The sequence below is a fragment of the Emydura macquarii genome, unplaced genomic scaffold, assembly GCF_026122565.2.
Source record: "Emydura macquarii macquarii isolate MOO-44397 ecotype Brisbane River unplaced genomic scaffold, CSIRO-AGI_Emac_v2 contig_799, whole genome shotgun sequence".
NCBI classification, from domain to species: Eukaryota; Metazoa; Chordata; order Testudines; family Chelidae; genus Emydura; species Emydura macquarii.
The window spans coordinates 1170629-1198417 of NW_027130936.1; the positions used below are offsets into that span (position 1 = coordinate 1170629).

General features: G+C 54.6%; 1 protein-coding gene across 6 annotated transcripts in view; it reads right to left on the reverse strand.

Annotated features, from left to right (window-relative positions):
• Positions 1–7891: 7891 nt before the first annotated feature.
• The window catches only part of STRA6 (signaling receptor and transporter of retinol STRA6), a 42157-nt gene continuing 22259 nt past the window's right edge, over positions 7892–27789 (reverse strand). The window contains exons 5-19 of one of the 6 annotated variants that reach the window (XR_010918817.1): positions 26361–26500; positions 25183–25349; positions 24631–24753; positions 21663–21730; positions 20852–20922; positions 20208–20269; positions 19403–19586; positions 15496–15571; positions 15080–15213; positions 13369–13486; positions 12650–12751; positions 11676–11839; positions 10435–10572; positions 9132–9581; positions 7892–8874 (exon numbers count right to left, since the gene is read on the reverse strand). Coding sequence is in view for 5 of the 6 variants with exons in the window: in XM_067543209.1 (XP_067399310.1) it covers positions 9403–9581; positions 10435–10572; positions 11676–11839; positions 12650–12751; positions 13369–13486; positions 15080–15213; positions 15496–15571; positions 19403–19586; positions 20208–20269; positions 20852–20922; positions 21663–21730; positions 24631–24753; positions 25183–25349; positions 26361–26500 (1726 nt within the window). In the remaining variant the exon portion in view is untranslated. Of the gene's footprint in view, positions 9582–10434; positions 10573–11675; positions 11840–12649; positions 12752–13368; positions 13487–15079; positions 15214–15495; positions 15572–19402; positions 19587–20207; positions 20270–20851; positions 20923–21662; positions 21731–24630; positions 24754–25182; positions 25350–26360; positions 26501–27789 lie in introns of all 6 variants that reach the window. The other 5 variants (XM_067543211.1, XM_067543210.1, XM_067543214.1 and 2 more) reach the window with 5 other exon arrangements.

A 27789-nucleotide genomic window follows, 5' to 3' on the forward strand; every position in this document is an offset into this window, starting at 1 on the left:
GTGCCTTTTCCTGGTGGTGCTGGGATTAGCCTGAGGCCAACACCCACGTCCACAGTCTGCACAGCAGCCCTCTCTCAGTCTCCTCTCTCAGGATATGTCTACACTGACAGTGGCAAATTTGACACTGTCAGATCGATTGATCCGGATCAATTGAGTGGAAGTGAAGACCGGCTCAATCAATCTGGAAGTTGATTTAATAAAACCCCTCCGGAAAAAGAATAACGCTGCGTCAACGGTATCACGCTGGCTGGACTGGGGTGAGGGGGCGGGGGGCGTTTATGATATTGTTTGACATCAGCATGTCAAAATCATAACAATTCATGTGAGATATGCTGTGTCAGGTACTGTTAGAAAGGCTGTCATGTGCTAAGTCAGATGATAATGTTTATGTTCATGTGTTATATGTGTAATGGAAGTTCTGGATATGTTTGTATCTGTATTTCAAATTGTGCTGTGCCTGGGTAACGCCCCAGACAGGATGGCTGCAGCACTAGCCTGCTTAATGGCCCATTAAGACATTCACAGGTACAAGGGGCCCAGGCGGAGAAGCCAGGGATATACCTGATGAGTCACCAGGACTTGCCCATGTAACTCTAGACTCGATCTTGGTTCCTGTGAAATTCCACAAGCAGCATGGCAAGCGCCAGAGGACATAAAAGGCAGAGGCCCGGGATCCATTTTGTCTTCAGTCTGTCTTTCAGTCATTCAGTCTTTCAGCCTGCCTCTGGACCAATTCATCTACAACTGAACTGAAGCTGTGAAACAAAGGACTGAATCCCAGAGGGACTATACAAGCCTACTAGAAACCTGATATATATGAACTTTCAAATCATTCCTACGTATCTGATTTAATCCTTTAACATTTCTCTGATAGTTTGTTTCTTTCTTTTTATAATAAATCTTTAGTTTTAGTTACTAAAGGACTGGCTGGCAGCGTGATATTTTGGGTAAGATCCAAACTTATATTGATCTGGTGCTGTGGCTGACCCTTTGGGGTCAGGAGAAACCTTTTTGGTAAAGAGCAGAGAGTTTTAATAACTGGTCTCTTTACTGGACCTAGTGGCTGATTGGGAGCCAGAGACTGAAATGCAGTAAAGGGGGCTGTGTATATTTGTGTACTGGCTTCTTGATAACCGGTGTGAGGAATCAGAAGCACTGTTTGTGGCTGGTTGGGAAGTCTGACTTCAGTGTCACCCCCCAGTGCTGGGAGAATCTGCTCTCCTTTTGCAGACTGCCCTGACCTTGGCATTTTCAGGTGGCTGTCCTAGGCACGGACAGGTCACAGATGGGTATGCATTTTCAGCAGTGGAGACATGCGCAGAACAGAATTTAGGAAGTTGACGTGAGTTACGCAAGCTACGTAGAGTAGATGGCATAACTCCCGTCAACTGCTGCCGAATTTGCCGGCAAGTGTAGACGAGGCCTCAGCTTCCACAACCACAGCATCCTCTTCTAGACTCCGCCCTCTGGTGGGTCATCATCTGTGTTTCCCCCTTCCGGGGGCGGAGGGGGAGTGGGGGGGAAGGGATCTCTGTCCAACAGTCCAGCCATTTCCCCAGTGGCAAGTGGGGGGGGACCCAGGCCCATCCACTGTGCCAGGCCCCAACCCAGGGACCCTATAAATAGCAGCCTCCTGCTGCTCCTCTGCAGCCTCTGTCAATGCCGTGCTATTTCCCTGGCCACTCCCCCGGGCCACAGCACCTTCTCCGCCTGCACCACAGGGCCTCAGCTGCTCAGTCCCAGGAGCCAGCCACTGCTCTGGCCAAGGGGCTTACAGCTCTTCCAGCCCCCCAGGGCTCCCAGCAGCCCCCACCTGCTCTGCCCTGCAGCTCCCTTTTATACAGACCTGTTGGTCCTAATTGGCTGTTCCTCACAGCCCCTCTCCTATTGGCTGCTTCCTGGGCAGCCTACCCAGGGTTAACCCCTTCTCTGCCACTGGGGGGCCAGACTTCCTGCTCCTCATGCTCCGGCTGAGTAACAGCCTTCAGCTCCCTTCCACATTCCACCCCGAGTGCTGCACAGAGAGGGCAGCCCCTCGGCACAGAAGGGAAAGCCTGGAGCAGAGAACACAAGCCTGAAACCCGACCAACCAGAAGGGAGGAAAATGCAGCCTGCAAAATGGCCTTCTTAGGGCTGCAGCTGGGTCTCCCTCCCAGTTGCAAAGGGCCAGGCTACCGGCAAAGAGCATGCTGGGAAAGGCCCTTCTAGACGGGCAAACCCAAGTCAGGCAGCGGATTGGTGGCAAGGCTGGTTAGTGCTCACAGAGGGAGCGAAGTTCCCGTCGCTGGGATGGTCAGCGACATGGATGCTGGGTACCCTGAGGCTATCACACCTCAGGCCTGGTGCTCTGGATATTCACGGCCTGCAGTCGGGTCCTGCTCTTGGTTTAATGTTTATACAATAACAATCTGGATTCCTTTGGTCACGACTTGCTGCATGACATATCCTACACGTTTACACAGGGAGACCACCCCAGCATTTTTATTCTTCACCACATCTTCCTACAACTGCATCTGCTTCCCTGTAGCAGCAGCTTTAATTACACCATTCGCTCTGCACAGACCAGCCACCACCACTTGGTTGCTATGTAACCAGCCACTAGAGGGTGCCAATGGGAAATTCTGCCTCACTCCCTCCTCAGAGGGCGTCAAAGCCATCCAACTCCATCCCTGCCTGTTTCAAAACAGACCCAGGCGCTCAGACTAAATCGGAAATGTCTATTTTAGCAAATACATTTTTTGTTTTTCCAGATATAACCTTTAAAAGCTCCAGAACTATTTGGGGATTGAGTGACTATTTCAGGTCACTCTTACTCACATATTCTAGCAACAACGATGGTAGAAGGCCGTTCCTAGAGAGGAGTTTCCTACATTTGCTCTCACCAGTACAGGGGGAAACAAAACTATACTTATGATTTCTTAAACCGACTTCCATTCCAAAGCCCCACGCAACCCACGTGGTTAGCATGGCCCACCTTTGAAATGGTGCTGAATTTTACAGTGAATTAAATACCAAAAACAAAATTAAAAAACCTCACATCTGCATCAGAAAACTGTTATTTAGGGTGCCCGGTCAAGCACTCAAGAGTCAGGAGATGCCGGATTGATGGTACAGCCACCAATGGTAATTCCACCCCTCCTATGCTGTGAGAGGCAGAACAACAGTCTGTGATCTGTAACTGACTGTATCAAAATGCATACATACATATGAGAGCGGTGGCTGGGCAGACGCTGGACAACCTAACTGCGGATGACACTACCAGCTCTGCCTTCACATTAAACAAATGGGAATTAGTGTTGTAGCAAAGTGAGACGGATCACACGGGTGGAAGACAGGCTAGCGAGGAAAGCTGTGCTAGATCCCCCCTGCCCCAGGTCCTTCCCAGGCATGGCAGCAGCATCTCCTGCTATTCCTGCGCTAGGTCCCCACCCAGTTCCACCAACTTGAATGCACTCTGCTATTCCAGTGTGGAGCCAATACGGAGTTCCACCAAGGCACCTCAGTGCTGTCTGCAGCACCCCCTGCTATCCCTAGGCCTGAGGCCATCTGCTAGCCAGGGCTACCACCCCTCCGTAAATTTACAGACAGTCAGTAAAATATGGACAATTTTAACTGTCTGTAAATCCTTAAATAAGTGAAAATGTCTGTAAAATTGGGTAGAAATAAAACATATGGTATTTGGACACTGATTGTCGTTGTTCAGAATCATTTCTGGTATCATAAAACTGCACTGACCATGACTTTATCTGTGTCCTGTTTTCTATTATTGCACACGCCCAAAGGACCCGATTGATCAATTAACTGCAGCTAAAACAAGTGCATAACTCCAAATTCCTGTGTACAGAATAGCGCGAGCAAGTACACGCATGTGTGACATTATTGTCTTGGTTAGGGTATTTTTAGTGATGTCAGGAAAAGAAAATCAGCTTCAGCCCTTCATGTCAGTGAAAACTGAAATGCGAGGTTGGCAACCCTGCTGCTAGTGCAAGTTACTCCTGGCTTGCAGCTCGCCGGGAACCCACCGCAGCTCTGTGATGAACCTCAGACAGATCAAATAAAATGTTGGGGGGAAAACTAGTTCATCTAGGAGGAGCCATTAGCTAAGGGCCCCACTGAAAAGGGAGCTGATGTCAGTGGCGTCCAAGGGGTGGCAGGTCCCCGGGTGCCGTCCTGCAGGGGGGTACTGGGCTGACCCATCACAACGCACAGGGGGCACCAGCCCCTCCAGCGCACCTCGCCTCCTGCTATTCTTGATGGGCCGGCCCAGCACCCCCCCACAAGCCAGGGGTGAGGCCACCCCATTCAAGTCAGCATTGGGCTGCGAGGCTTGAGCGGCAGGTAAGTGCGGGGCGCTGGGCCGGCCCTTTACCAGGGGTGGGGGGTGCAGGAGGCTGAGGGGCGGCTGCTCCCACTCCTGCACCCCCCGTGTCATGAAGGGCTGCCCCCGCACAGGCCAGGGGATGAGGACACCCCCGTCCAAGCCGGCACTGTGTGTAAGTGCAGGGAGGGGGGCAGCAGAGCCAAGCCTGCATTTGCACCCCCTCAGGCCTCACGCCCCTCCCCGCAGGTACAGACGCTTCCTCCCCAGGCAGCTGGGGGCGGTGCCGGGACCCCTCCTGCCCTGCAGGGGGGGAGGCGTGAGGTGGGGGGTGCAGATATAGGCTTGGCCCCCGGGAGCTGGAGACCCCCGGTACGCCACGGGCTGGCGGTGATGCCATAGGCAATTGTGGGATGATCTAACTGCAAGGACTGGGTTCATCTTTAACAGCACCCCCGCGTCAGCCCTGCGGCGATGAGACAATCCGCGCACACTGGGGCTTGGCAACGTTACAGGCTGTTTTGCTGAAGTGTGTTTCTGTTTCCCCAACAAAGGTAAATTGCTCTGCATGTGCCAGGTTTCCTGGTTTACGCACAGCTCTCCCGGCAGGTTAGTCACACTGTGGAGAACACAGCTCACTCATAAACATGGAAGCTTACCACACAGAGCTAGGTCTGCAGTGGGTAGTGATCGCACTAAGCCCTGATGGGGCCTGGGCATTCGACAGCCAGTGTAGTGGGGCCCCATGGAGACCTCAGTGGAACTGACTTCAGAGTCACATCCACTTGCAAGTTGGCCCATTGGGTCTCATGAAAATACCAAGGATGCCCATGAACATAGGATCCAGAGAGAGATGGGGCATGGCACAGCGCGGCTGCAGGACCAGACCAAAGAGCATCCAAGAAACCTCCAAAACCAAACAGTCACATTCTATCCCGGGGGTGAAATCCTGGCTCCAGAGGGATCCGTGCTCTGATGTGCTGAGCAGCTCTGGGTAAGGCGAGCCTCTGGCGTTAAGTAAACACAGACAGAGACCCAAGTGGGCAGTAGAGACAGAGATGTCATTCTGTCCCAAATGCCAGATCTGTTAAGAACTGCACGAGCTGTGGAATTCAAGGGCCTCTTTGAAGCCAAGGTGGGGTTCAGGTGAGATTCACTGAGTGTCCCTCTAGAGGAAAGGGATGCAGAAAGTCAAAGCTGGGCAATTTCTGAGGCTGGGCAACCCCCCCGACATTTTGGGGGTTTTCCCCCATTTACAGGGCTATGCAGCTGTAACTCTGCAGGGATGGGAAGTAGGCGGAGTCATGCAGCTCGCTCATTTAATACAAGCAGGTGAGTTTACTGTACACATGAGACACCCCCGCTAAATGCCTCAAGAACCCAGCGTTTCTCCAATGCTCTTTGCGTGGACATGCAAACACCCGAGCATGGGAGCAGCATCCTGACGACGGCCATGCCCCTCTGCACCTTACCAAGGTCAGGAAATTAACAGGTGTCCAGCATTGATGAGAAATTAATTCCTGCTATTTAAACCAATGAATGCCTCTGGTGCCTGAGTTACCGCCGCAGAACACCCATTTTAATCTGGTGCCTCACCCTCAACCTGCAGAATGAGGCAGTCATATTGAAAACAATCCCGTAAAAGTGCTACTCATGGACTTGTGTCTTTCATCTCCGTCCGTCATTACTAATGACTTGGGTTGCAGTAGCATCTAGAAGCCCCCGGTCGTAGACAGGACCCCATTGTGTCAGGTGCTGTACTAACACAGAACAAGAAGATGCTCACAGCCTTAAAAAGTAATAAAATTAAAAAAAAAAAAATCAGAAACTTCTGAACCCAAGTCCTGGTTTCTTTGCGGCTGAGGTGACCACGCAGGCACTAGCCCCCATGCCCTGCATACTTGGCATCTCATCCATTCCTCACCCCCTGCCCAGGCCCGAACCAGAGTCTCACACAGCAATTATTCTTGCAGGCAGGCAGCTTAGAACTCCGGGGAGACGGATCCTTTTCTTCAGCACAAAGGACACTCTTCGAGCCCCTGGGTGCAGAAACCCTTCTCAGCAATAGAAGCCAGGGGAGGCCCAGTTGGTGCAGAACGGGTGGAGCTTTGGGACTGAACCGAGAGACACCCAAGAGCTAGGACGTTGCCTTTCAAGCATTAAGACCCCCACGGCACGTTAGCCACCAAGGCAGTGTGGCCCAGTGCTAGGCAATGGCAGGGGCAGCACCAGGTTATCACAATTACCCAGCAACAACTGCCCACGAGCCAGCAAATGATTCCCATGCAGATTACGCTTCAGTGTAGAGGACAGCGCGGTCGGTGCATGAAGAGTTATATAGTAACTGCACTCTGCATTGCTCAGGCACTCAAAGCCTTTTACAAAAGGAGGGTGAATATCGGTCTCATTTTACAGGTGGGGAAACTGAGGCACAGCCCAGCAAAGTGACTCGTCTAAGATCACACAGCAAGTCAGTGGCAGAGCTAGGAACAGAATCCAGGTGTCCTGACTCCAACCACTAGACCATGCTGCCTCTCATGGTACTTTCCATGGACCATATTCAGTACAACCCTCCCCCCACAGCTTCCGAGTTGCAGTGGGGTGAACAGTTCAGGGAGACCATTCAAATCCCTCTGAAGGAGCACGCTGGAGGCTGCCTACCAGCCCCAATGGTCCAGGTGGGCAAACAACTTCACACGCCTTGTCTCCACCTCATGGCAACGCACTTTTGGCTGGGGGGGGAAGGGCCAAGGGCATGAGCAGCACCACCGCACCCCTGCCCCGAGTGGAACAGGATTTTGGAGCCCGTGGGCCCCCCAAAGCGAGCTCCATTGGGAATTCGAAGGTTTGGCAGGACTCCGGGCCCTGTCTACACTGCAGCATGGACCACGTCAGGCAGGGCTTCCGTAAAACACTGTTCTGCTTTGTAGGACTCCGACGCCCTGCGCCAGGGCCCCAGACTGAAGAGCAGGTCATTGGAACAGACAGGGCAAAGTCTTAACCGGTGCAAAGTCTTAACCGGTGAGAGTAAGTATCCACCGGCACAACTCACCGAGCCACAGCGGGTCTCCGCCACTCGCAGTCTTCCAGCCGGGACCCGGGTCTTTCCACGAGAGACAAACCGAAGTGCCGGGCTGGCTGCAGGAATGGCTGGGTGATCATCGCAACCAGGGCGAGGTGAGCGGTCGAATAGAAGGGGCTCTTCTGGCCGTAGGAATCCATGGCTCGTAAAGCAGAGTCCCCCCCCCCATGGAGTCACATTCAGGGGCACCGGGGCTGTAGGGCACGGTGGGAGCCGAGTCTGCCGGGGCAGCTGTGACAGGGCGCTGGGGGGGAGCCCTGCTCAGCCCCTGCCCCGCGAGGTTAGCTGGCCCAGGGGCAGCAGAGCAGGTAGCGGGGTGCAGGGGGGTGTTGTTGTGTTGACTAGGCCATGAGCTGCAGCTGCCCTGCTGGGCCAGCAGGGTCACAAGCCAGGCCCCAGAGGGTTTGTGAGGCCAGAAGTGGTGGGTGGGTTGTGAGCCAAGCTGTTGTCTGTCTCCCCAGACGGACGGCCGGGCAGGGCCCAGCATGGTGTGCACCTTGTACATGAACCACTGGTGACTGCAAGCGTCAGGGGCTCCGAGTCCTTTGTGGTCCCGAGGGGCACCGAGGAGCCAGACAGCGAGGGGACGCTGCACTGTCGGAGCCCAGTCCCCAGAGCAGAACGAGGAGCCCAAAGCACAGCTCTCTGGAGGCAGCAGTTCAGACACCAGAGGGAACGTTTTCAGTCAGCCCCACCGGACATGGTCCCGTCTACACTAAACCATGGGACCTGCTTGTGTCTGGCTTCGATGTCCTTGAGCTGCGGGATTGCTGTTGTGGGGTGCAGCGGAGTGGGGCAGTGCTGCAGACAGTCCCCAGCCATGCACGCCATGGCAGGGCCCTAACACGTCAGTCTCGCCCTCCCTCACCCCTCAGGCTCGCCCTGGCTGTCACGGGAGACTGAAAACAGACCAGGCACGCTCCACGTAGTAGGAAAGAGGCATGGTCTTTATTATTCCCCCCTCGCCAGGCCAAGGGGGTTGAAGTCGCTGTACTCTACAACTACTAGCTCAGCTCACTTGGACACTGAGCGGCCCATGTCCCATGCAAGGGGAACAGAGGCCGAAGAACCAGTAGCTTAACAAGAAAACCCAGGGCAGAGGCAGCAGGAAGACAGAGGGCTCCAGTCTGCCAGAAACGTGGCAGCAACAATGTGAGCAGAGCATGAGAAGCCAGCAGGACGTGCAGCCTGGAGGGGCCACGTGAACTGGAGAAATCAGGCTGGTGTCCTGCTGGGGGAGCAGAGGGGAGATTTTCAATTTTACAAACCTACAGAGCCTTCGCTCTCTTAGACCCGGCCTGTCAGCAACTAGGGATAAAAACCACAGACGAGACATGGAAGAGAGATTAAAAAGGGATTCTATTCCTTGCAAGGCGTCATGCCTGTGGTGGTGGTGGTTTTCCCCCTCCATGTTCCTGCAGACATGTTGCATCGACGCTCCTTAGCACAGGGCCCTTCTGTGGAGTGTCTGTCTCTGCAGTAAAAAGAAAAGCTACCCTGAGAAAAAAGGCACTCGGTGGTGTCTCACAGGGAGCTCTGAAAATACAGACTCTTGAGGGGTTGGTGGGGAAAGTGGGGGGGGAGGGAAGGGAGGAAAGACAGTGGTGCCTTCTGAAATGCAGGGTAGATGGTGCTAGCTAGGAGCAGATCCAGCTCCTTCCTCTCACTCTGGCTAACACCCCCCAATTCTGTAGGTCCCCTTCCCTCTCCCATTGCCCTTCCAGCCCCCACCTCCGGTCAGCAGAGACTCAGATGTGCCGGACTGCACGGTGGAAGGGTGACTGAGATAAACATGCTGAGACCAGCACACTCAGTGCACTTGTGAGCCCAGCAGAACTTGAATCTCAAGAGATTCCTATGGGCTCCCCTGATCCCAGGCTGCTGTTGCGAGGCAGCGGGACGCAGGAGGAGGAGGGAGAAGGCAATAAGTAGCGCTGGAACACGGGGGTCCTTCCCAGAGAAGAGTCCATGGAGAGAAGGCGGGAGGGTCCCTCTGTGGAGCTCAGGGCCTGGCAGGGCGAGGCTGGGTCCCGTTGGCCGTGGGGTCGCAGAGGACAGCCTTGCGGCAGGCCAGGAGCGAAGGGTTGTTGAGGAGGGTGTAGGCCAGCCACCACCGGGCTCGGGTCTGCTTGGACTTGGATACCCTCAGCATCCCCGTCACAGGCTGCATCAGCTGGATCCCTGCAGAGGGGGAAACCTCAGAGTCACTCTCGCCCCCGTCTCCCTATAGGGGCCCGCACCACCAGACTCGGGGCCAAGGGGATGGTTCTGCTGCCCTGCGTCCATCCCGTCCCCCCGTGTCCTACCCCCCGGGGCCCAAGCCTAATTTTTTCAGGCCCAGTACAAACTTGTAACACGGGCCCCCTCCCCCACACATCCCACAATCCCTCATTCCCCACACACACACACACACACACACACACACACACACACTCTCTCTCTCTCTCTCTCTCTCTCTCTCATGAGCCATGAAACACTTTTTTTCCTCATGGAAATGCGGGTTGCAGCGTAGGCCAGGCCCCCCAGGGCCTCCAGGATCCGATAAAGTGTACCCTTCCCCCCACACCGGCGGAGGCGAGAAACCCAGAGCCTGGCAGGGCGGCGCCAGGAAGGAACCCGCACTGGTATCCCCCGTCACTGGGCTGCCCGCTGGACATGCAGCACTGAGGAGAAACCGCACGGGGCATGGCAGGAGGTGGCGCGGGCACATCCCCCAGCCAAGGGTGGACATGGGTCATTTCTACCAGCACGGCCCTCAACAGACTGAATTCTGCACCCTCCTGTGCTCGCGACACCCAGCGCTCCTTCGGTGGAAGGGTGAAAGCAGCCCCAGCCTGCCCCTCGAAGGGCAACCGAAGCGGGGACCCAGCCTGTGAATGAGACCTGCCATTTTCCACAGGGGCTCCTTGCACTATCAGCACCCAGCTGGGAGACTGTCCAGAACCCGCTCCCCCAGGAAATGCTGCTTCTCTGGGCTAGCAGCTCTCTAGCACTCACCCAGAGCCGGGGCAGGGGGCAGCAAGCAAGATCTCACCTTCCTCCATGTCAGTGGGTTTGAGTCCCGGCTGCCTTTCTGGGCCAGGTAACTGGAGCAGCAAGAAGCAAAAGGCTTTCATCCCAGGGTGCGACTGGCTGACCTCGACTGTCAAGTAGTGACAGTAAGTGCGGTAGCCTGGAGGAGACCACAGGCCACGTATCAGAGTCAAGAGCATGCACACACACATGGAAGAGAGCAGAGCTCATGGTTGCATTGATTTGGTTTTCTTCTCCACCACAGAGGAATGGATTGCAGGGTGGCGGGAAAATCTCAATCTCAGCTGCTGCTCTGTAAATCCAGAGCCACTCTGGATTCACACCAGTGCAATCAGAGATTAGTACCGGAGCTGTGGGCTTCACCCCCTACGCCCCAGCAGCTTTGGGATCAAGAGAAGTCAAGTTTCACCAGAAACAGGCTGGGGGACAGGGCAACGCCCACGATTTAAAGGAAGCAGGTTTCAACAGCAGATAATGGTGCAGTGGTGTTTGGGGAGCCAGAATCACCTCCACAGAATCCCGGGCAAGGCAGCGCCTCATTGCCCAGACCCTGTTTCTCATTTAAACGTGGAAGACTGGCTAGCGAGATTAATCGGTTCCTGTATTTCTACGGGAACCCAGCTTCCATACCCAGGAGTTAGATCCCTGCTAGGGATGTAAAAATTAGTTTGATCAACAATCCATTTAAACGTTCTAAAACCAGAACGTTTACATGGTGAAATGCCGGGGGGCGGCAGGGGGGAGTAGCTGCAGCTGAGCAGCTGTTGCTGGCGGGGAAGTGCGGAGCCCAGCACAGGGGTAGTCGCAGCTGGGCTTGCCCCTCGCCAGGCTCCGTGCCTCCTGCCGAGCCAAGGTGAGGCTACCCCCTGCCCCTGGTGCTGCCTCCCCATAGGGAACCAACCCAGCTGCAGCTATTCCCCGGGTGCTGGGCTCCACGCCTCTTCCCCCCTCCCCTGGCACTGGGTTCCACACTTCCCCGCCAGCAAGAGCTGCCCAGCTGCCCCTCCCCTCTGCCCCCAGTTTAATGGCAATCAGCTGTTTAAAACATGTAAAGAGTTGACGACAGGTGAACCTCTGACATCCCTAATCCCGGCCCGGTCTCGGCAGGTTAGTCTCAGGCTACATTCCCCTGGGCTTTACAGAACTGGGCCCAGGGCTGGAGGAGGGGGAGACAAGCCCCCCGTGGCTACTGCAGTCCATGGAGGGAGCAGCGTCCCGGGGGGGGGCTCGCGTGTCCTGTACCTGGGTCGAAGGCCTCGACGCCCCGGTTCAGCAGGCTGATGTCCAGCTGGCAGAAATGGACAGCGTTGTAAAGCGCAGAAATGACCGTTCTCCAGACCGCGGCCAGGACCCCCACCAGGACGTTGATGGGGAAGAGCAGGTAGGACACGACGTAGAGGGCTCGCCTGGGGCGATGAAACAGAGATGAAACGAGGGCCGGGAGGTCCAGGAACCCAACCTCCCCCCGACAGAGCCACTCGTGCCCGTGATGCCAGGTGGGTCCGGGACAGAGCTGCCCCCCTCCACACCGCCAGGCTGCACGGAGAAGCTGAAGGAGGCTGGCAGTGCAGTTTCTGCAGCCCCTTTGGCCCTGGGGGCATCCCAGAGGACTTTACAGACGCTCCCATCAGCGAGCAGGAGGAGACCAGGAGGAGCGCAGCCGCGTGCAGGGGTGTGAGGCCTGGTATCCATGAGGGAGGGGTTGGTGGCCACTGCGCGAGGGCTTCGTGCTGGGCTCAGTGTTGCAGTCACTGGGCAAAATGCTCTGGCCTGTGCTTTGCAGGGAATCGGGCCCGACCACCAACAGCCCCTAACGTCTGGGGAACAGCTGAACTCTCCAGCCGTTCCTGTGCAGGAAAGACCAGGCCGCCCCGTGGCGAACACACTGGCCGAGGAATCCCCACTCTTGGTCTTAGCTCCAGCCTCTGGCTCTGCCTCAGCGGTTGCCATCGCCTCTGCCAGGGCGTTGGGAAGCTGCACCAGTGCTGGGGACGGCCGGGGGTCCTCGGGGGACGGCCCTGCACCCCGGGCCAGGTGGGCTCACGAGCCAGGGACCCTCACGCCAGGCGGTGACCACGGCTGAGGCAGGGTCTGGGGGAAAGTGGGAGCTCAGCAGCTCCGTGCAGCCATCACAGAGCTTTGTTCACGTGCACCAAACCCAGAAGAGGTGTCCTCCCGCCCCCGGGACCAGGCACAAAGCAGCGCGCACGGCTCACCTGTTGGTCAGCTCCTTCTGCAGGGGGCCTCTCTCTAAGAAGGAGAAATGAGCCAGCAAGTTCTGCACCAGCACAGCAAGCACCAGCGTCAGCCAGAAGGGCCTGGGCGGGGAAGACGACAAGGAAGGGGCAGATTCCAGTCAGTGGTTTGCCGCGGCAGTCGTTCACAGAGCAGGTGATCTGAATGTTTGGGGCCAGATGGGGGCACGGCCTTGAGGGGCCAAATGGGGGGCAGGCGAGGTAGAAGGAGCCTGGCACATGTGCTTAGGGGCTAGACGATTTGCAGCCCTACGATCATGAGAGCACAGGAAGTGCCACATGCTAGCGTCCTATGGGGAGCTGAGCAGGGGAATGATCAGACTGGTGGAATCAGCTTTCCTTTAGCTTGGGCTCCATGCCTGCAGCTGGAGGATGCAACTGTAGGGTTGTCCCCTGTCCCAAATCCCTGCGACAAGCCAAGCTGTGCCAGAGCAAAGACAATTAAAGAGCCCCAAATATGCCTGCCCCCATGGCCCTGCATCAGGATGCAGAACCCTCAGGATGTGTGGATGGAACACCATGACATGGAGAAACAACTTCACAGGCCAGGTGCGTCAAGGACAGCCGATTACTTTGTCTTCAGCGCTCGCCCACCTGAGGTCATTTTGTGGCTTGACTGAGTATCCCATTCCCCATCTCATTATCCCCAGCGCTGCCTGCTGGCTCGGACAAGCACTCACCACATGTTCTCCAGGATTTTAAACAGATGCATGTTTGTGCCTGACTGGAGTGGAATGACCACTAAGAAGGTGAAGCCCACGGTGCAGGTGAAGAAAATCACTTGCTGGATGAGGAGACCTTTGAGACACAGAGAGTCAGCCACAGTGGAAGGGGTAAAAACAAATACCAGGAGAAGGGTGGGCACCCAGCCGCTGAGTTAAGACAGACACATTTCCTCTAACCCGATTTACTTTCCCGTTGGTGTTCCTCAGAGCTGCACCAGCATTTCAAGGTCCCCCTCATTTTGCTCATGTGGTTTCACCTCTGCTCTGAGAAATATCCAGAGCTCTCCTGGCTTTACACACTACACAGCTAGGTTATTTCCAAGGAGCTTAAGTGATTTAGATACCTAGTTTCCATTAAATCCAACAGGAGTTGGCAGTGGGACTTTCAAAAGCACCCAAGTGATTAAGGAACACAAGCCCAATTGAAAAATCAATAGGAATTGGCCCCTAGATCACCTAGGTATTTTTGAAAGTCCCACCCCATGTGCACCTAACTCCCTTAGGCTGCATTAAAATAAAACAGCCTAATTCCATTGACAAACTGTTACTTCCCCTCCCACCTATGTGGTAGGTTCAGCATTTTCTTACCCTTTGGCTCATTATTCACAGAGAAGAGGCGTCTCTGGGGTCTGGAACTGTGATTTCTAAGAATCACACCAAGATCAGCAGTGCCCACAGGACCAACGGTCAATTGAGCCCGATCTCAGACGCGAGGCGCTGGCGAGCACACACCACACTGCTAATTCATTCAGCTCACCGAGTAAGGACTTTAACACGCGGGAGTTCACAAGAGGGGTCACGTCCCAGCATCAGTGAGACTCACGTGTGTTCATGCAGAGCCCAAAGGCAATCGGCCACAGCGCTGGGCTTGTGAGGGCTGCGGGCCTGCCAGTTTACTACTAGGGAAAGAGCAGCCTGACAGCCCTGGAGACCGAAGCCCACAGCGTATCCCCCAGTCAGGTGCAGCAGAGGCTGGGCAAGTTTCCCCTCTCACATCTGCACACATCCCATGTGACAGGGCAGGCTCATTTTGGGTGGTGGGAAGGGAGCTCAGGCTCCATGGCCAAGTCAGCCCTTGACTTCATGGCTGCAACAGCCAATCTCGGGCAGCCTTTGTTCTGGTTCCATTCATCACCGGTTCAAAGGGGCTTTAACAGGGCTGCTAGATCTGCTGGATTCTCCCAGCGATCAGCAGATTGCTCAGAAACACGTATAACGAGCGTCTTCTGCTGGGCCCATTGCCACCGAGAAACACACACTGCCTGTGTCTGGACTGTGCTTAGGACGTTAACTAGGCTGCTCACAAGGGTTTCCATCAGAAACCTAGCTGGGTTATCCACAGCTAAGTGAGATTTGGGGGGGAAGTTTGGTTTTAAATGAAGTCTCCGTCTTCTGGGGAAGGTTCCGTTTTTCACGGCAAACCCCAAAGATCGCCACTGCAGCGTCCTGTCGTGCTGCTGCCTGGCTGCCGGAGCAGGTGTCAACCATGGCAGTTCCACTCGCTGACGCCCGCTGAGGGTCTCCCCCTATGTATCTCGGCTACGCCTGAGCATTTACCGTGGCAGCTTGTGACAACCCAACCCTTCCCTGCAAAGCCCCAGCCCAGACACCATCTCTTAGGCCTAAGCGGAGCAGAGCGTTTGGTTCCTCTCTGAGGAGGCGTTACCCAAGCAGGCGAACGCAGTCTGGAAGCTGGCAAAACTCATCCAACAGACCAGCGCCTGTTGGGAAGGGTGGAGCACCCGGGCACGGCCGAAGACATCCAGGACAGCCCCTCGGTACAGAGCCTTCAGATTGGCCCTGTGGAAAGAGAAGCCAGATAGGCCCTTTATGCAGCCAAAGGCAGCATGGGTAAGGCGGGGAAGGGGGAGATTTTGGTGACATGACCAAGGTTACCCCTTCCCTGGAGGGGGTTCAGGGCAGAGGGGTAAGCAGCAAAGCTGGCCTGAAGGAGAGGCCTCACTCCACCCCCAAGTGCAGTCTCCCCCTGTTCCGCTACCAGGACGGGGCGGGGGAGACTTGGAAAGCTCGCTCTGATCCCCGTGGTGAGGGCTGGGAACAGAGTCAGAAACCGGCTCTCACCTGTGCCTCACCAGGGACCTCAGCAGCATGGAGAAGGTGAGCAGGCAGGAGACCACCAGGGAGCAGATGTAGCACACTGTCAGAGAGCAGACGGGGACAGCGGTCACCGGAGAGAGCCAGATCCAGAAGAGCACGCAGCCACTGCCCACCAGTAAAGGGGATATGGAGCCAGCTCACTTGAACCCCCGTTCGATGGACCTTCCCCCCATCCCCGACACTGATTGACAAGTCACAATAAACTTGTCATCGCTGATGAAAGGTGCCAGAGGGGCAGAACTGGAGGTTTCTGGCTCTGTTCATGCGGTCACTGCAACCCATGCGAGGGCAGCGTCAGGCTTCCCAGCAGTATCCTGTGAGCAAACTTCCATCCTGCCCCAGAGGGATCTGCTCCCCTGTCTACGGTCCATGCGATCCTCGGCCACTTGGCTAACGCTGCAGTTTGGGAATGGGATGGTGTGATGTGGTTGCTGGTCAACTGGAGAAAGAGCTGGGGCTAAGGCACTGGACTGGGACTTGAGTTCAGTTCCTAGCTCGGCCTGTGTGACCTGGCATAACCTCAGTGCCTCACCTTCCCTGTCTGTAAAATGGGGAGAAAACTTCACTAGCTCCCAGGTGCACGCCAAGGATACATTCAGCAGCCTCCATGGTGCCTGGCTACTCCAGTGATTGGGTGGGTGCAAAGAGGGCGGCCGCCCGGCCAGCTAGCTTGTGTCACGTACCAGAACTCCCAGCTGAGAACCACGGACCCCACCAGACACGTGTCAACACCCTGGAGGTTAGAGGCTCCCCAGCAGCAGCCAGGCTGGCTTCGGGCTAGCTGCTGCCTGTCTCCCCTTCCAGCCTGGTTTGCTGCTGCTGTGACTCAGCCCTCCAACTAGAGCCCCCCCGGGGCATCCAAGTCCAAACCAAACAGGAAAGAGTGTCTCAGTCACCCCAGGCTCAGGCCAGGCCCAGCCCCTCCAAGTCTCGTCTACCTCTCAAACAGGGAGTGATTCCAGGGGCCCAGCTCGCTTGTTACCTGGGAACTCCCTCTGCCTCCCACCTGATTTAGCCATGGGACTGGCCCATCACGTGACTTCACTAGTCTTCTCCACCTGGAGAGCCGAGCTAAATGTTACAGGTGGGGCTGGACCCATCTCCTTTTAAAGGGCCAGTGACACAACCCAGACAGGCTCCAGGGCCCGTGCTGGTTACCCAAGTCAGGCGTGCTCTTCTCACCCCCACCCCCTCCACCAAGCACTTAGTGAATCTACAGAAATGCTTAGAAGCTTTTGAAATGTCACTGCCGAAATCAGCCAGCAGAAGTGTGAAAGGAATGACAGCCTGCAAAAATGTGTTGGGAAGGGGGGCTGGGGTGGGGAGGGAGATGTCAGGAAGACAACTGGAAGCAGGATTTGTAATGCATCACTCTTTGCAAAGAGCTGCCACCGTGTTTAAGTGCGTAAAGGAAAGGCTGACTGTACAAGGGGTGCCATGCTAGCCGGAGACAACAGGGCAAGAGCTCAGAGGCCCCGAAAGGATGACAGGCAGATGAATTAGCCAATCCCCCCCACCCCGCCACCCCGGGGCTTTGTAGTTCCACCCAGTAGAAGCCATCTGCTCAATTCCAACACATATCAAAGTCCTCCTGAACAATAGCATCTGTAGCACAGATTTGCTGGCCATGGATGTTTCTTCTCTCACCCCCCTTCCCCGCTTGGCACTCAGCAGCACTGAGTTTGCTGGCACGAAACCGGGCCTTTATGCCTTCCTTTCATATCTCCATCTCTCAGCCCTTGGCAGTGGCATCCACACTTCAGAGCTTTGCTGTGCAACCTGGTGAGGGTTTTAGGGACCAGGCCTAGAAACTCCAGGCCTGGAAACAGGCTTTACTGGGAAAGCAGTTGTTTGGTGGTTTTAGTGAGAGGCACACAAACGATTTCAAACAGGGACTTCTCTGTCCCTCCATCACCACCGTTATCTCTCACTCTGCAGTGCATTTATCCTCAGCAACGCCTGGGAGGCAAGGCAGAGCAGAATCCCCGTAGTGCAGATGGGGAATGGAGGCAAAGAGAGACTAAGCGCTGGTCTACACTACAGAATTGTTGACCAAAAGGAGGGGAGGCGCACACACCAAAATACTGACTCCCCTACTGTGCTGACATCATAAAACCACCTCAACCAGCAGCGTAGGGCTTCTGTTGGCTTAGTCAGGGCGACACAATGTCAGTGCGGACGCTGCATTACACCGGCTGTCAGCTGTCATTCTTGTCACTCTCAGGGCTCTGCTGACAAACTTGACAGGCTGGGAGTGGGGTGAGAAGCTGGACCCTGCTCCCGCCAAGAAATGGGGAGGGCAGCCAGGCTCTCAGCTCCCCACACTGCCCCTTAGGTGGGCGGAAGTGCTTCCCTCCAGTGAGGGAAGTGTGGACATGCATGGCTGCAGCGGCTGTAAGTCGACCTGATATACTTCTAGTGTAAACAAGACCTAAGTGACTTGGCCAAAGTCCCATAGGGGGAGTGCATGGTAGAGCAGGGAATTGAACGAACCTGGGTCTCCCCAAGTCCCAGGCTACTCCCCTAACCACTGGGCCATCCTCTTCACTTGCCAAGACTGCTTACAAGCACCCAGTATTTCCGTCTCTAGCGTGATTGGGACCCATTGCCACAAACCGGATGCACGGCCCGTCCCATGCCACACCTGTGCACCTCATACGAAGAGAAAGCAAGGGAAGAATGTGTGTGCGCGGGGGTAGAAGGGAATGAATTGGAGGGGAGGGGCAGGAGAGATTTTAAACAGACCAGATTAAAGAACAGCCCCCCGAGCCTTTGAGAAGTTATTAGTGGGAGTGGTTATCAGGGGCATAAAAGCACCATTAGGTACCCCCCAACTCCCCAACCACCGACGGCAAACAGGTGCCTCTCTCCCCATTTACAGTCATTTTCCTGGCATCCTTCCAGCCCCTCCGCATTTAAAGCCAACCTGTGGGGAAGCTCAAGGACCGCGCAGCATTTCAGATCGTCCCGATCCCCGGGCCCCTGCTCCAGTCTGAAAGTCACCCCCAGCAAGTGGGACCCACACAATGGGCTGTTAAACCCCACATTGGCGAGGCACTTCCACTCGTGCCTGGCTCACACACGTGAGTAGCGAGACCACTTGTATGCTTCTCTGGGCATGTGCCTAAATACCTTGCTGGACTGGGGCCCCCGAGCCCAACGAGGGCAGTGAAGGAGACTTTTTACTCTTCCCCAGCACCCACCCGACTTTCCACCTCCCTGGACACCCACAAACACACACTGCATTTATCAGCACGCTCAGGACCAGCAGGAGAAGGGAGTCGCAGCTCTCACACGCCTGTTTTAAACACGTTGCAAGACACCGTCTAGCTGGTGCTCGCCCACCTGCGAAGCAGCAAGATCTACTGCCGAGGGGCAGCCGGCTCAGTGACTGACTGCTGCTGCTCGTCCTATTTCCTTAAAATAACAAGCAGACACAGCTGCTGTCCTCTCCCTCTGGGGAGCGGGAGCTTGCTGTGGTCTGGGCAGCTTTGCTCTAGCTGAACAGGAAGAGTTGACACTGAAAATGTTAAGAGGCCAGGAATTTTTCGGAGCACCTTGATGCCGAGGGTACGTCTCTGCAGGACAGACCTGTGGTGTCACAGAGACAAGGGCCTGTTTCTTGGGCAGCGTCAGGCGCCGCTCTGGGGCTGAGCGGGGTGTGTCGCGGGCAGAGGCACAGAGACTGAAGACCCCCTTTGAGGCATCCTTCCAGAGCACACGCCTTGTGGATGTGGTGTAGGAAGCTTGCCTTACCATTGTCCAGGCTGTACCAGACAGACTGAGACCTGGGTCTCCTCCACAGATTTAGACACAGAAATGGGACTGGGATCCTGGCCAGCCTCAGCATTGAAGAGGGGAAAAAACTCACCTTCCAGTGACCAGAGATAGTGTTTGACCGTGTGCAGCTCCTGCGCCATGTCTCCAGGGATCCCCCCCGCGTTCTCCGAGGGGATGACGCCAAACTGAACCAGCAGGACAGTGATCTCCTTCGTCATCCCTGCCCGCACGATCTGAATGTTGGGGATGAAGACCACGAGGAGCAGCAAGGCCACCTGTGAGCCAAGAGCCCCTTGAGCGCTACAGACCGTGTGCACACGCACCAGCAACCCGCCCATCCCCACACCTTGGACGCTGCCACGGCGTGGAGGGGGCGAGGGGCAGTAGGTGCCAGATGCTCAGACACAATGGAAAGGTGGCAGCAAGAAAAGGGTTAAAAACCCCAGTCAGTTACACAAACTGGGACGGGACTGGCCTGAGGCTGCCAGGGCAGGAGTCCTCAGTTCCCATCTCTCGCCCTCTGCCCGGGCAGGAGCCGGGGAGAGCGGTGTGCAGCTGCAACGCAGGGCTCCCGTGAGATCCTGGGCCTCGCTGGCATGGCCCAGGGACAGCAGCAAGGAGGACACAGCGGGTGCTGTGGGCCACTTCAGGCAGGAGTGACTCTTGGGGACAGTGCAGCCTGTCACGGAGGTTAACCCTCCGTGCTCGGGGAGAACCCGCGCAGCGCCCAAGGCAAGCTATGGAGGGGATGGGATGGGTAGGGGAGTCTGGCAGTGGGACAGGTGTTGCTCGCTTTGCTTCCCCACTCACACAGAATAGAACTAGGGAATGGGAAACAAGAAGACAGGCGGGCAGGTCCAGCTACAGGCCCAGGTAGGGCATCGCTATGGACTTACCTGGTAAACAGCAATCACGGCTGTGGTTACAGAGAGAACCAGCTTCAGAGGAACCTGGAACCCTGCAATCCCAGAACGATAGGGGCACATATGAGACAGGAGACCAATGCCAGCCTGAGGCTTACGAGCAGCAAGTTACCAAAGGGCATCCCCCTCCCTCCATCCCTGCATTTTTCCATCTGGGCTTCCAGCCCTTCACAGTCTCAGTCACTTTCTCCATCCATCCAGTTTCACTCCATGCATTCACTCTCTCATTGCATGCCCCACCACTGTCATTCCATCCGTGCCTTCCTCAGTCCATCCAGATGTTCCATTCCACCAATCCACTCGTCTGTTGATGCAACAGCAGTCAACTGAACTGCTAGACAAGTGCAACGAGGGAAGAAGCCCTACTGCCACAGAAGCCTCCATGCAATCTAGGCCACAGGAGTGTTGTGCCAATGGAGTCAGCACTGTCCTTGCAATGGTCACAAAACCACAGTTCATGCAAATGGAGGAGTTGTGCATATTTAGGATGGCAGCTGCCACGGCACAGATGCCTCATGAGAAAGCCAAGAAACACAGTTGATTCACGTGGGAGGAAATCTGGTGGCAGAGACCCTGATATGCCTAAGATCACATTGGAAGATCTTCTCATACGGTACCTTCTTGGGGTGTGTAGATGTAAGAGCGTAAATACATCTGGGCCCTCGAGAGGAGACTGACTTTACCGGAGCTGGAAGAGGAAGAATTGCGATGAGCTGGGTAGGAAACGTTGGCGCAGAACAAAAAAGCATTGCCTTGGTTTTTAATGCTGATTGATCAGCACTGCCAGCCTGGCTTCTTGGGTGGATGTCCTGATGAAGCTAGTACACACAGCTCTGCCAATACACCTTAATCCTGATCTGCAGCACATACAGCCACTCCATTCCCAGGCTCCCCATCCCTACTGCAGCCAATGGGTTTAACACCTCCTTGGCCACTGGAGAACTGCTTCCTTTCTGAACAACCACAGATAGCACAGTTCAGAGCAGCTTTCCTCAACCTTCTCAGGTCGGCAACCCCTATTTGAAGTCAAAATCCCCTCACATTCTCTATAAAAGTAAAAGACATATCAATGGTAACAAGAGTGACAGAATCTGAGGTCATCTAGTCTGACCTCTCGTATAACATGGGCCATAGCCTTCCCTGCATTCCTGTGTGAACTACACATGATGACTATGTATGAAACACAGCATCAATTACGTTTACATCTCTAGAGTGTGCCTGTGTGTTTTGAGAGGTTGACCTTGAAGGATAAGGGTACGTGGGGAGGGGAGAGTGAGATTTTCTTTGCTTAGACTGTAATGTAGTTTTCAATGCCTCATAACCCCTGATGGCCTTTAGTAACCCACCCCGTAACCCAGTGGGTTTAGTAACACTGGCTTAGAGCGGGCAGAGTTCTCGGGGAAGATGAAGAGCATGTTTTGGCCGTACCTTCTCTTGTGTCTTCTTTTGGCCAGAATAGTCTTCAGGTATTCTTTATAATAGCCACTCCCTAAAATCTTAAAGAAAGCAGCACAAAAGTCCACTTGTTATTTGGATACAGGACAGTCAGATGCTAGAATCAATGCCCTGGTTCTCTCTCCTTCAGGTGGTTATCTACAAAGGCCCCTGTGCTCAAAGGTTTCCACCTTTGTCCAGTCCTTGCTCCTGAGAAAGTCCTTCCCTCCATACATTGTTTAGCAAAAGCATTGTTCCATATACTGGCAGCCTCCAATAATAAATTCATTCAACACCTAGTATCTTCTTTCAAAGAGAGAGTCGTTAAGCAGTTGCATTTGGCTATAGGAGTCAAACCTCCCCATCAAGTTGTATTGCCCAAACCCTTTTTTAGAGGAACAATTTTTATTGCTGTTTTGCAGCAAAAAAGTTTGAGTCAATCACTCCAGAAGAAAATTGATTCATTCACTAGAGCCTAAATACCAATCTCGAGGTGAGAATCACAGACTCCAGTCAAGGGACCATGTTAATATCAGACTGACCAAAAAGAAAACACTCAGCCCAGTGCTGAGAAAGCCTGGAAGCAGGATTTCGGTGAGCTAGAGCGATCTTTAGACTAACCCCAGGATTCGGTGTAACACTAAGAAATCTGCAGGGTGTGGATTTGTTTGTGTTTTGGGAGGGGGTCAGGGAGGGAGCTTGTGTTATTACATTGTTAAATAGGCTTTCCCGCATATCCTCCAAGCGAAGGTTGGCACTTTGACTGATCCTAAGCGATTATCCCTTGCTGCCATGAAAACCTATGGGGACGAACAATCAGACCCCAGTTCTGGCCTGAATGGGACCCATTGATGCCTAAGCTTCTTGAGCTAAGGAGTTTACACAGAAAAAAAGATTTTCTTTCCCTCCAAATACATTGAAAAAATGAAAACCATCAAACCTGCTGCCTCCGAGGCACTAGTGGACACAGCCTGTGTGCCAAGAACTGGCAGCTAACAGGGGGATATGGAGGTGGCAAGTGACAGGGACTCAGCCAGAGGGAGCAGATGGGGAATAGATTGTGCTCCCCGCAAAGGTTGGCAGCGCCTAAGCTGCAGTAGGAGGGGCAGGCAAGTTAGACCCTGGAAGGAGGGGAGCAGATGGCCCCACAGCCTGGATCATTCCAAGACCCCTCCAAACGGGGCCTCGCCACTCTGAATGGCAGCCAGCTGCTTCCCTCACGCCACAGGCGGCTTGTTACGCACTGAACTTCTGCCACACTCCTACTCCGGAAGATACAGGGAAGGACAGGAGGACCTCGCACATCGGTGGGCGAAACTACAGTGCCAAACTGCACCATTAGGGAACCTCAGCTGAAGCAGAGCTCCCAGGGGTAGGGCCAGGGGGGCTGACCAGGCAGGACCAGCAGAACGGCTGCATTAAGGATTGCTGGCCACAGCTTGGGAGATGAGTACCTTCCAACTCCCCTTGCATGTAATGATACTTGGGGGTGCTCTGCACCGCAGCCTAAGAGGAGGTTCAGCATCTCAGACCCCTTTTCAAACAGGGCTGATGCTGGACATGGAGGCAGGGCCATTCCTGCTGGCCACATGACAGCAGAGAGGAAGAATGATTAAAAGGATGAAGTAACTGACGAAGTGACGGCAAGCCCCAGAGCAGGGGGTGGGTGGGAAGTGATGAATACAGAATCCATTGCAGGGGGGACACAATAATCCAGGAGAGGATTTACTGGAGATTCAATAGCACTGAGCGCACAGGTTCAGCAGCCTGGCTCAGATGAGCACATAAAAGCTGAATGCTCAGCTGACACTGTTAACTCCCGGGGACCTTGGCTTTCTAACTCTGGGCAAGCCAGCCCAGAAGTGCCCCTAGAACAGCCTCTTCCAGTTTTCCCCATCCTTCCAACTGCCGCTCTTGGCTGGCGGGAGCCCAAAGTAGCGAAATCCCCAGGGGAAAACTCATCAAATATTTGCAGAGTTTGGGCTAGAGGTTCTGCCCACAGCTTAGTGTTTAGCTAAGTCAGCTGCCATTACTACAGGCTTCCCGCCGCCTGGTCTTACTGAACACACAGGGCCACGTTTTTAGGGTCTGCCTCTGGTTTTCACCCAGCCACTTCTATCCACTCATCTGATTGAGCCTGCAAAGGTGATACAGGCATAAATGGCCGCGTGAGCAAGCGAGGCACTCAGGAACCCAGGAAACTGATTTGCATGCACAGATATGGGGTTTGCGCGCACAGTCATCCCAATGTGCAAACTTAGATGTGGAAAGTGTGCCTCACAATTGGAGAGCTTGGATGGCGCCATTTGACCCTAAAGGCTTGTCTACACTGGAAAGTTATTTTGGACTAGGATGGGGTGTGAATTTAAAACCACACGGTAGCTATTCAGGAATAAGAATGTCCACACAGGGAACTATTGCAGGTACATTTCTCTGTACACAAGCCCTAAGCAGGAGGCCAGACAGATGTGGAAACAGTGTGAGAAAACCATCAGGCAGAGATAACCAACCAAAAGGATTCAGTGACCATGGACTTCAGAGAACCGAGTTCAGTACCTCAGGCATTTGCACTACAAAATGGGGACAATCTATTTCACACGCAAAACCAGGAAAAGAAGTGAATACACATGGCATTTAAAGAATTGTAAAGCTGCCCACACATTCCAAAACGTAACTAAAAGACGTGCCATTGCCTGTATTTTAGATTCCTTGAAAGCGGTCTGTCTCATGCCACATTTTGTGTCTCTTGTGTAGTCCATTTGAATGGGCACAGTCAGCAAAGCCTCACTCACGGATTAGTCAGTTCGCTCCCCCACCCTCACCGTCAGAACTGGAGCCAAGCACTGGTACACAATTGTTGCACAGGAGTGGAATTGGAATAAAGGGGAAATGGAGGTTTTCCCCATATTGCCCCTTAGCAGAGCCACCCACCACGGATTCGAAAGAAGCTGCAGTGCGTTACCTCCTGAGGAGCGGGTTTCTCCTGCGTGAAGCTGCTGACGAGCAGCGCTGGGTACCAAACGCTTAGGACCACGAGGCAGAGGATCAGAGGGACGTCAGACAGCAGGGAATAATACCTGTAAATCTGGGAGAAGGGCACGGCTGATAAGCGTGGTTGTCACTTCACACCTCAGCACAAGCCTGTCTGTAGGTCATAGTATGCGAAATGCTACAGCTTCCCCCTCCTATTGCCCCTCCCGCCCAAGGAGCTCAGATTCACAGCCCGGTACTTCTAGATGCCTATAATGCAGCAGCAGCCAAAAGCCTTTTTCCATCTGTGCTGGGCTTGGAGGTTGCCAGTGGCCTGCTCCAATGTGGCCACACTAAGTTATCCACATCTTGGTCTCCATCAAGCAGAACCTGACTTGTGGCTTCACGGTGAAAGAGTCTCCCAGTTCCAAGCACCAGCCATTCACCCCTGCGCCCTTTCCACTTACCTGGGGATATCATTAGTAGCTGACATGACCGGGAAGGCACAGCAATTGCCCATGTTATGCATCTTGTCTGCACTTACCTTTGGCGACTGAGGGCAGTCCACTTTCTGCCAGATATGGACCGCACAGTGGCACCAGGAGAGCAAGCAGCCTGCGAAGTACCCGGCTCGGCGTCTGATTGTGGCACATGCAATTAAAGGATAGTAGAAGGCAGGGTAATAGAGCAAAGCCATGATCTTCCAGTACTCTAGACAAGGGGGGGGGAGAAGGGATAGAAAAAAACAAACAAACCAAAAGTCGCAGAGCTCTCAGTACAAGGATTAACAAGCACAGCGATGCACTTGAACTGCATATCAGGTTAAAAGGAGATGCTAAACTAGAGACTGGAAATCCAGTTCATGCTACTGGACATGGACAGCCAGCTGGCACCTCTCTTCCCTGCCAGCCACCATCCCAGGAGGCATCCCATTAGCCTGGCCAGGCAACGCTCACTGTCTGAGACCTCAGGGCTGCGGCCCCCGTTCAGCAGAGTTTAGCGGCCGGGCTGCCTTTGCTTTGCCACATGAAGCTCAGATGCACCCTCACCTTTAGACCAAGGTGCTCCTCCTCCAACCCAGCTGATCTGGGCTGTTTCAGTTCAGAGGAACTCAGCGTCTGCAGCTCCCCTGGACGTCACCTGCAGCTCTGGGTGCCCAGCACTCTGCGTCAGGCCCAGCCGTGCCAATGCAAGTTATGGAGTGGCAGTACCAGGCAGGGCCAGACAAAGCACAGGGCTGGCCCCAGGTACAACAGCCCTGACTTTTCCACTGAGCCCCTCCCAGCCCTGCTGGAGCTGCAGTGTCCCCCCCCCCCAATTGTAAAATGGTCCAGCCTTAGCAGTCACACATGGTGTCTGGGAATCGTAGTATGTTCTCACTCATCATCTGCGAGAGGAGATGCAACAGACTGGCCAAACGCTGCCTAGGGCCCGACGCATTTAATGTATTTCACTCACACTCACACTCACACTCACACTCACACTCACACTCACACTCACACTCACACTCACACTGAGAGGAACGGGAAACATAGACAAACCACAAAGACAGTTATGCAGAGTCATCCAGGAAGAGGAAAGCCCGAACCAGATCTGACAGATCCCGGTGCCCAACTGGGACAGACTGTGGGTCCAGCCCTGGTTTCTGGGGGGCCCAATGGATTGAAACAGCAACACACCCAGCCGAGCTCTGAAGGGCGCACCCAGCCACACCCGCGTTACCTCGATGGTGCTGAGAGGAGCTGGCAATGAGAGGCAGGGGGTCCTCGTCCAGCACTAGCATGCAGAGAGAAGAGAAGAGGATTCCAAACACAGCTGCCACCAGCCCCTGGTGTCCCTCTGCCTCCAAGAAATTCACCGGGCTGCAACAATTGGGGAAGGGAAGGGCTAGAATGAGAATACACAGGGTGCCCCTCACCCCCACCAGCCCATGGAGACCACCCTTCCCTCTGCCGCACAGACAGCTTGAGAGAGAAGGGCAGCGTGGATTGGGACATCCCATCCCTCCGCCTGTGCCACGAAGGTAAACCACTAAGCGCCTCACACCACAGCTGGGATTGGGGAGCTACACAAAGTCCCACGCAGTGCCCACTGGGATGTACTTGTGTGCGCCATTTGCCAGCCATGTTCATTGCCCAGGAATCTGGAGGGCCCCTCCCCATGCTCTTTGATTAGCTGGAAGACACTGAGCCCCAAAAGCCTGACCTCTCATAGCCATAGAATCAGAGAAGATGAGGGTTGGCAGGGACCCCAGGAGGTATCTAGTGCAACCCCCTGCTCAAAGCAGGACCAACCCCAACTAAACCATCCCAGTCAGGGCTTTGTCAAGCTGGGCCTTAAAAACCTCTAAGGATGGAGATTCCACCACCTCCCTAGGTAACCCATTCCAGTGCTTCACCTCCCTCCTAGTAAAAAACTTTTTCCTAATGTCCAACCTAGACCTCCCCAACTGCAACTTGAGACCGTTACTCCTTGTTCTGTCATCTGCCACCACCGAGAACAGCCTAGCTCCATCCTCCCTGGAACCCCTTTCAGGTAGTTAAAGGCCGCTATCATATCCCCCTCACTCTTCTCTTTTGCAGACTAAACAAGCCCAGTTCCCTCAGCCTCTCCTCATAAGTCTTGTGCTCCAACCCCCTCATCATTTTTGTTGCCCTCCGCTGGACTCTCTCCAACTTCTCCACATCCTTTTTGTAGTGGGGGGCCCAAAACTGGACACATTATTCTAAATGCGGCCTCGCCAATGTCGAATAGAGGGGAATAATCACTTCCCGTGACCTGCTGGCAATGCCCCTCCTAATGCAGCCCAATATGCCATTAGCCTTCTTGACAACCAGGGCACACTGCTGACTCATATCCAGCTTTTTATCCACTGAAGATGTTGGACAAAACCGATCCCAGCACCTACCCCTGGGGCACTCCGCTTGTGACCGGCTGCCAACTAGACAGCAAGCTGCTGATCACTCCCCGTTGAGCCTGATGATCTAACCAGCACTCTATCCATTTTATAGTCCATTCATCCAACCCATACTTCTTTAACGTGCTGATAAGAATACTGTGAGAGACCATATCAGAAGCTTTGCTAAAGTCAAGGTATCTCACGTCCACCGCTTTCCCCACATCCACAGAGCCAGTCACCTCTTCATAGAAA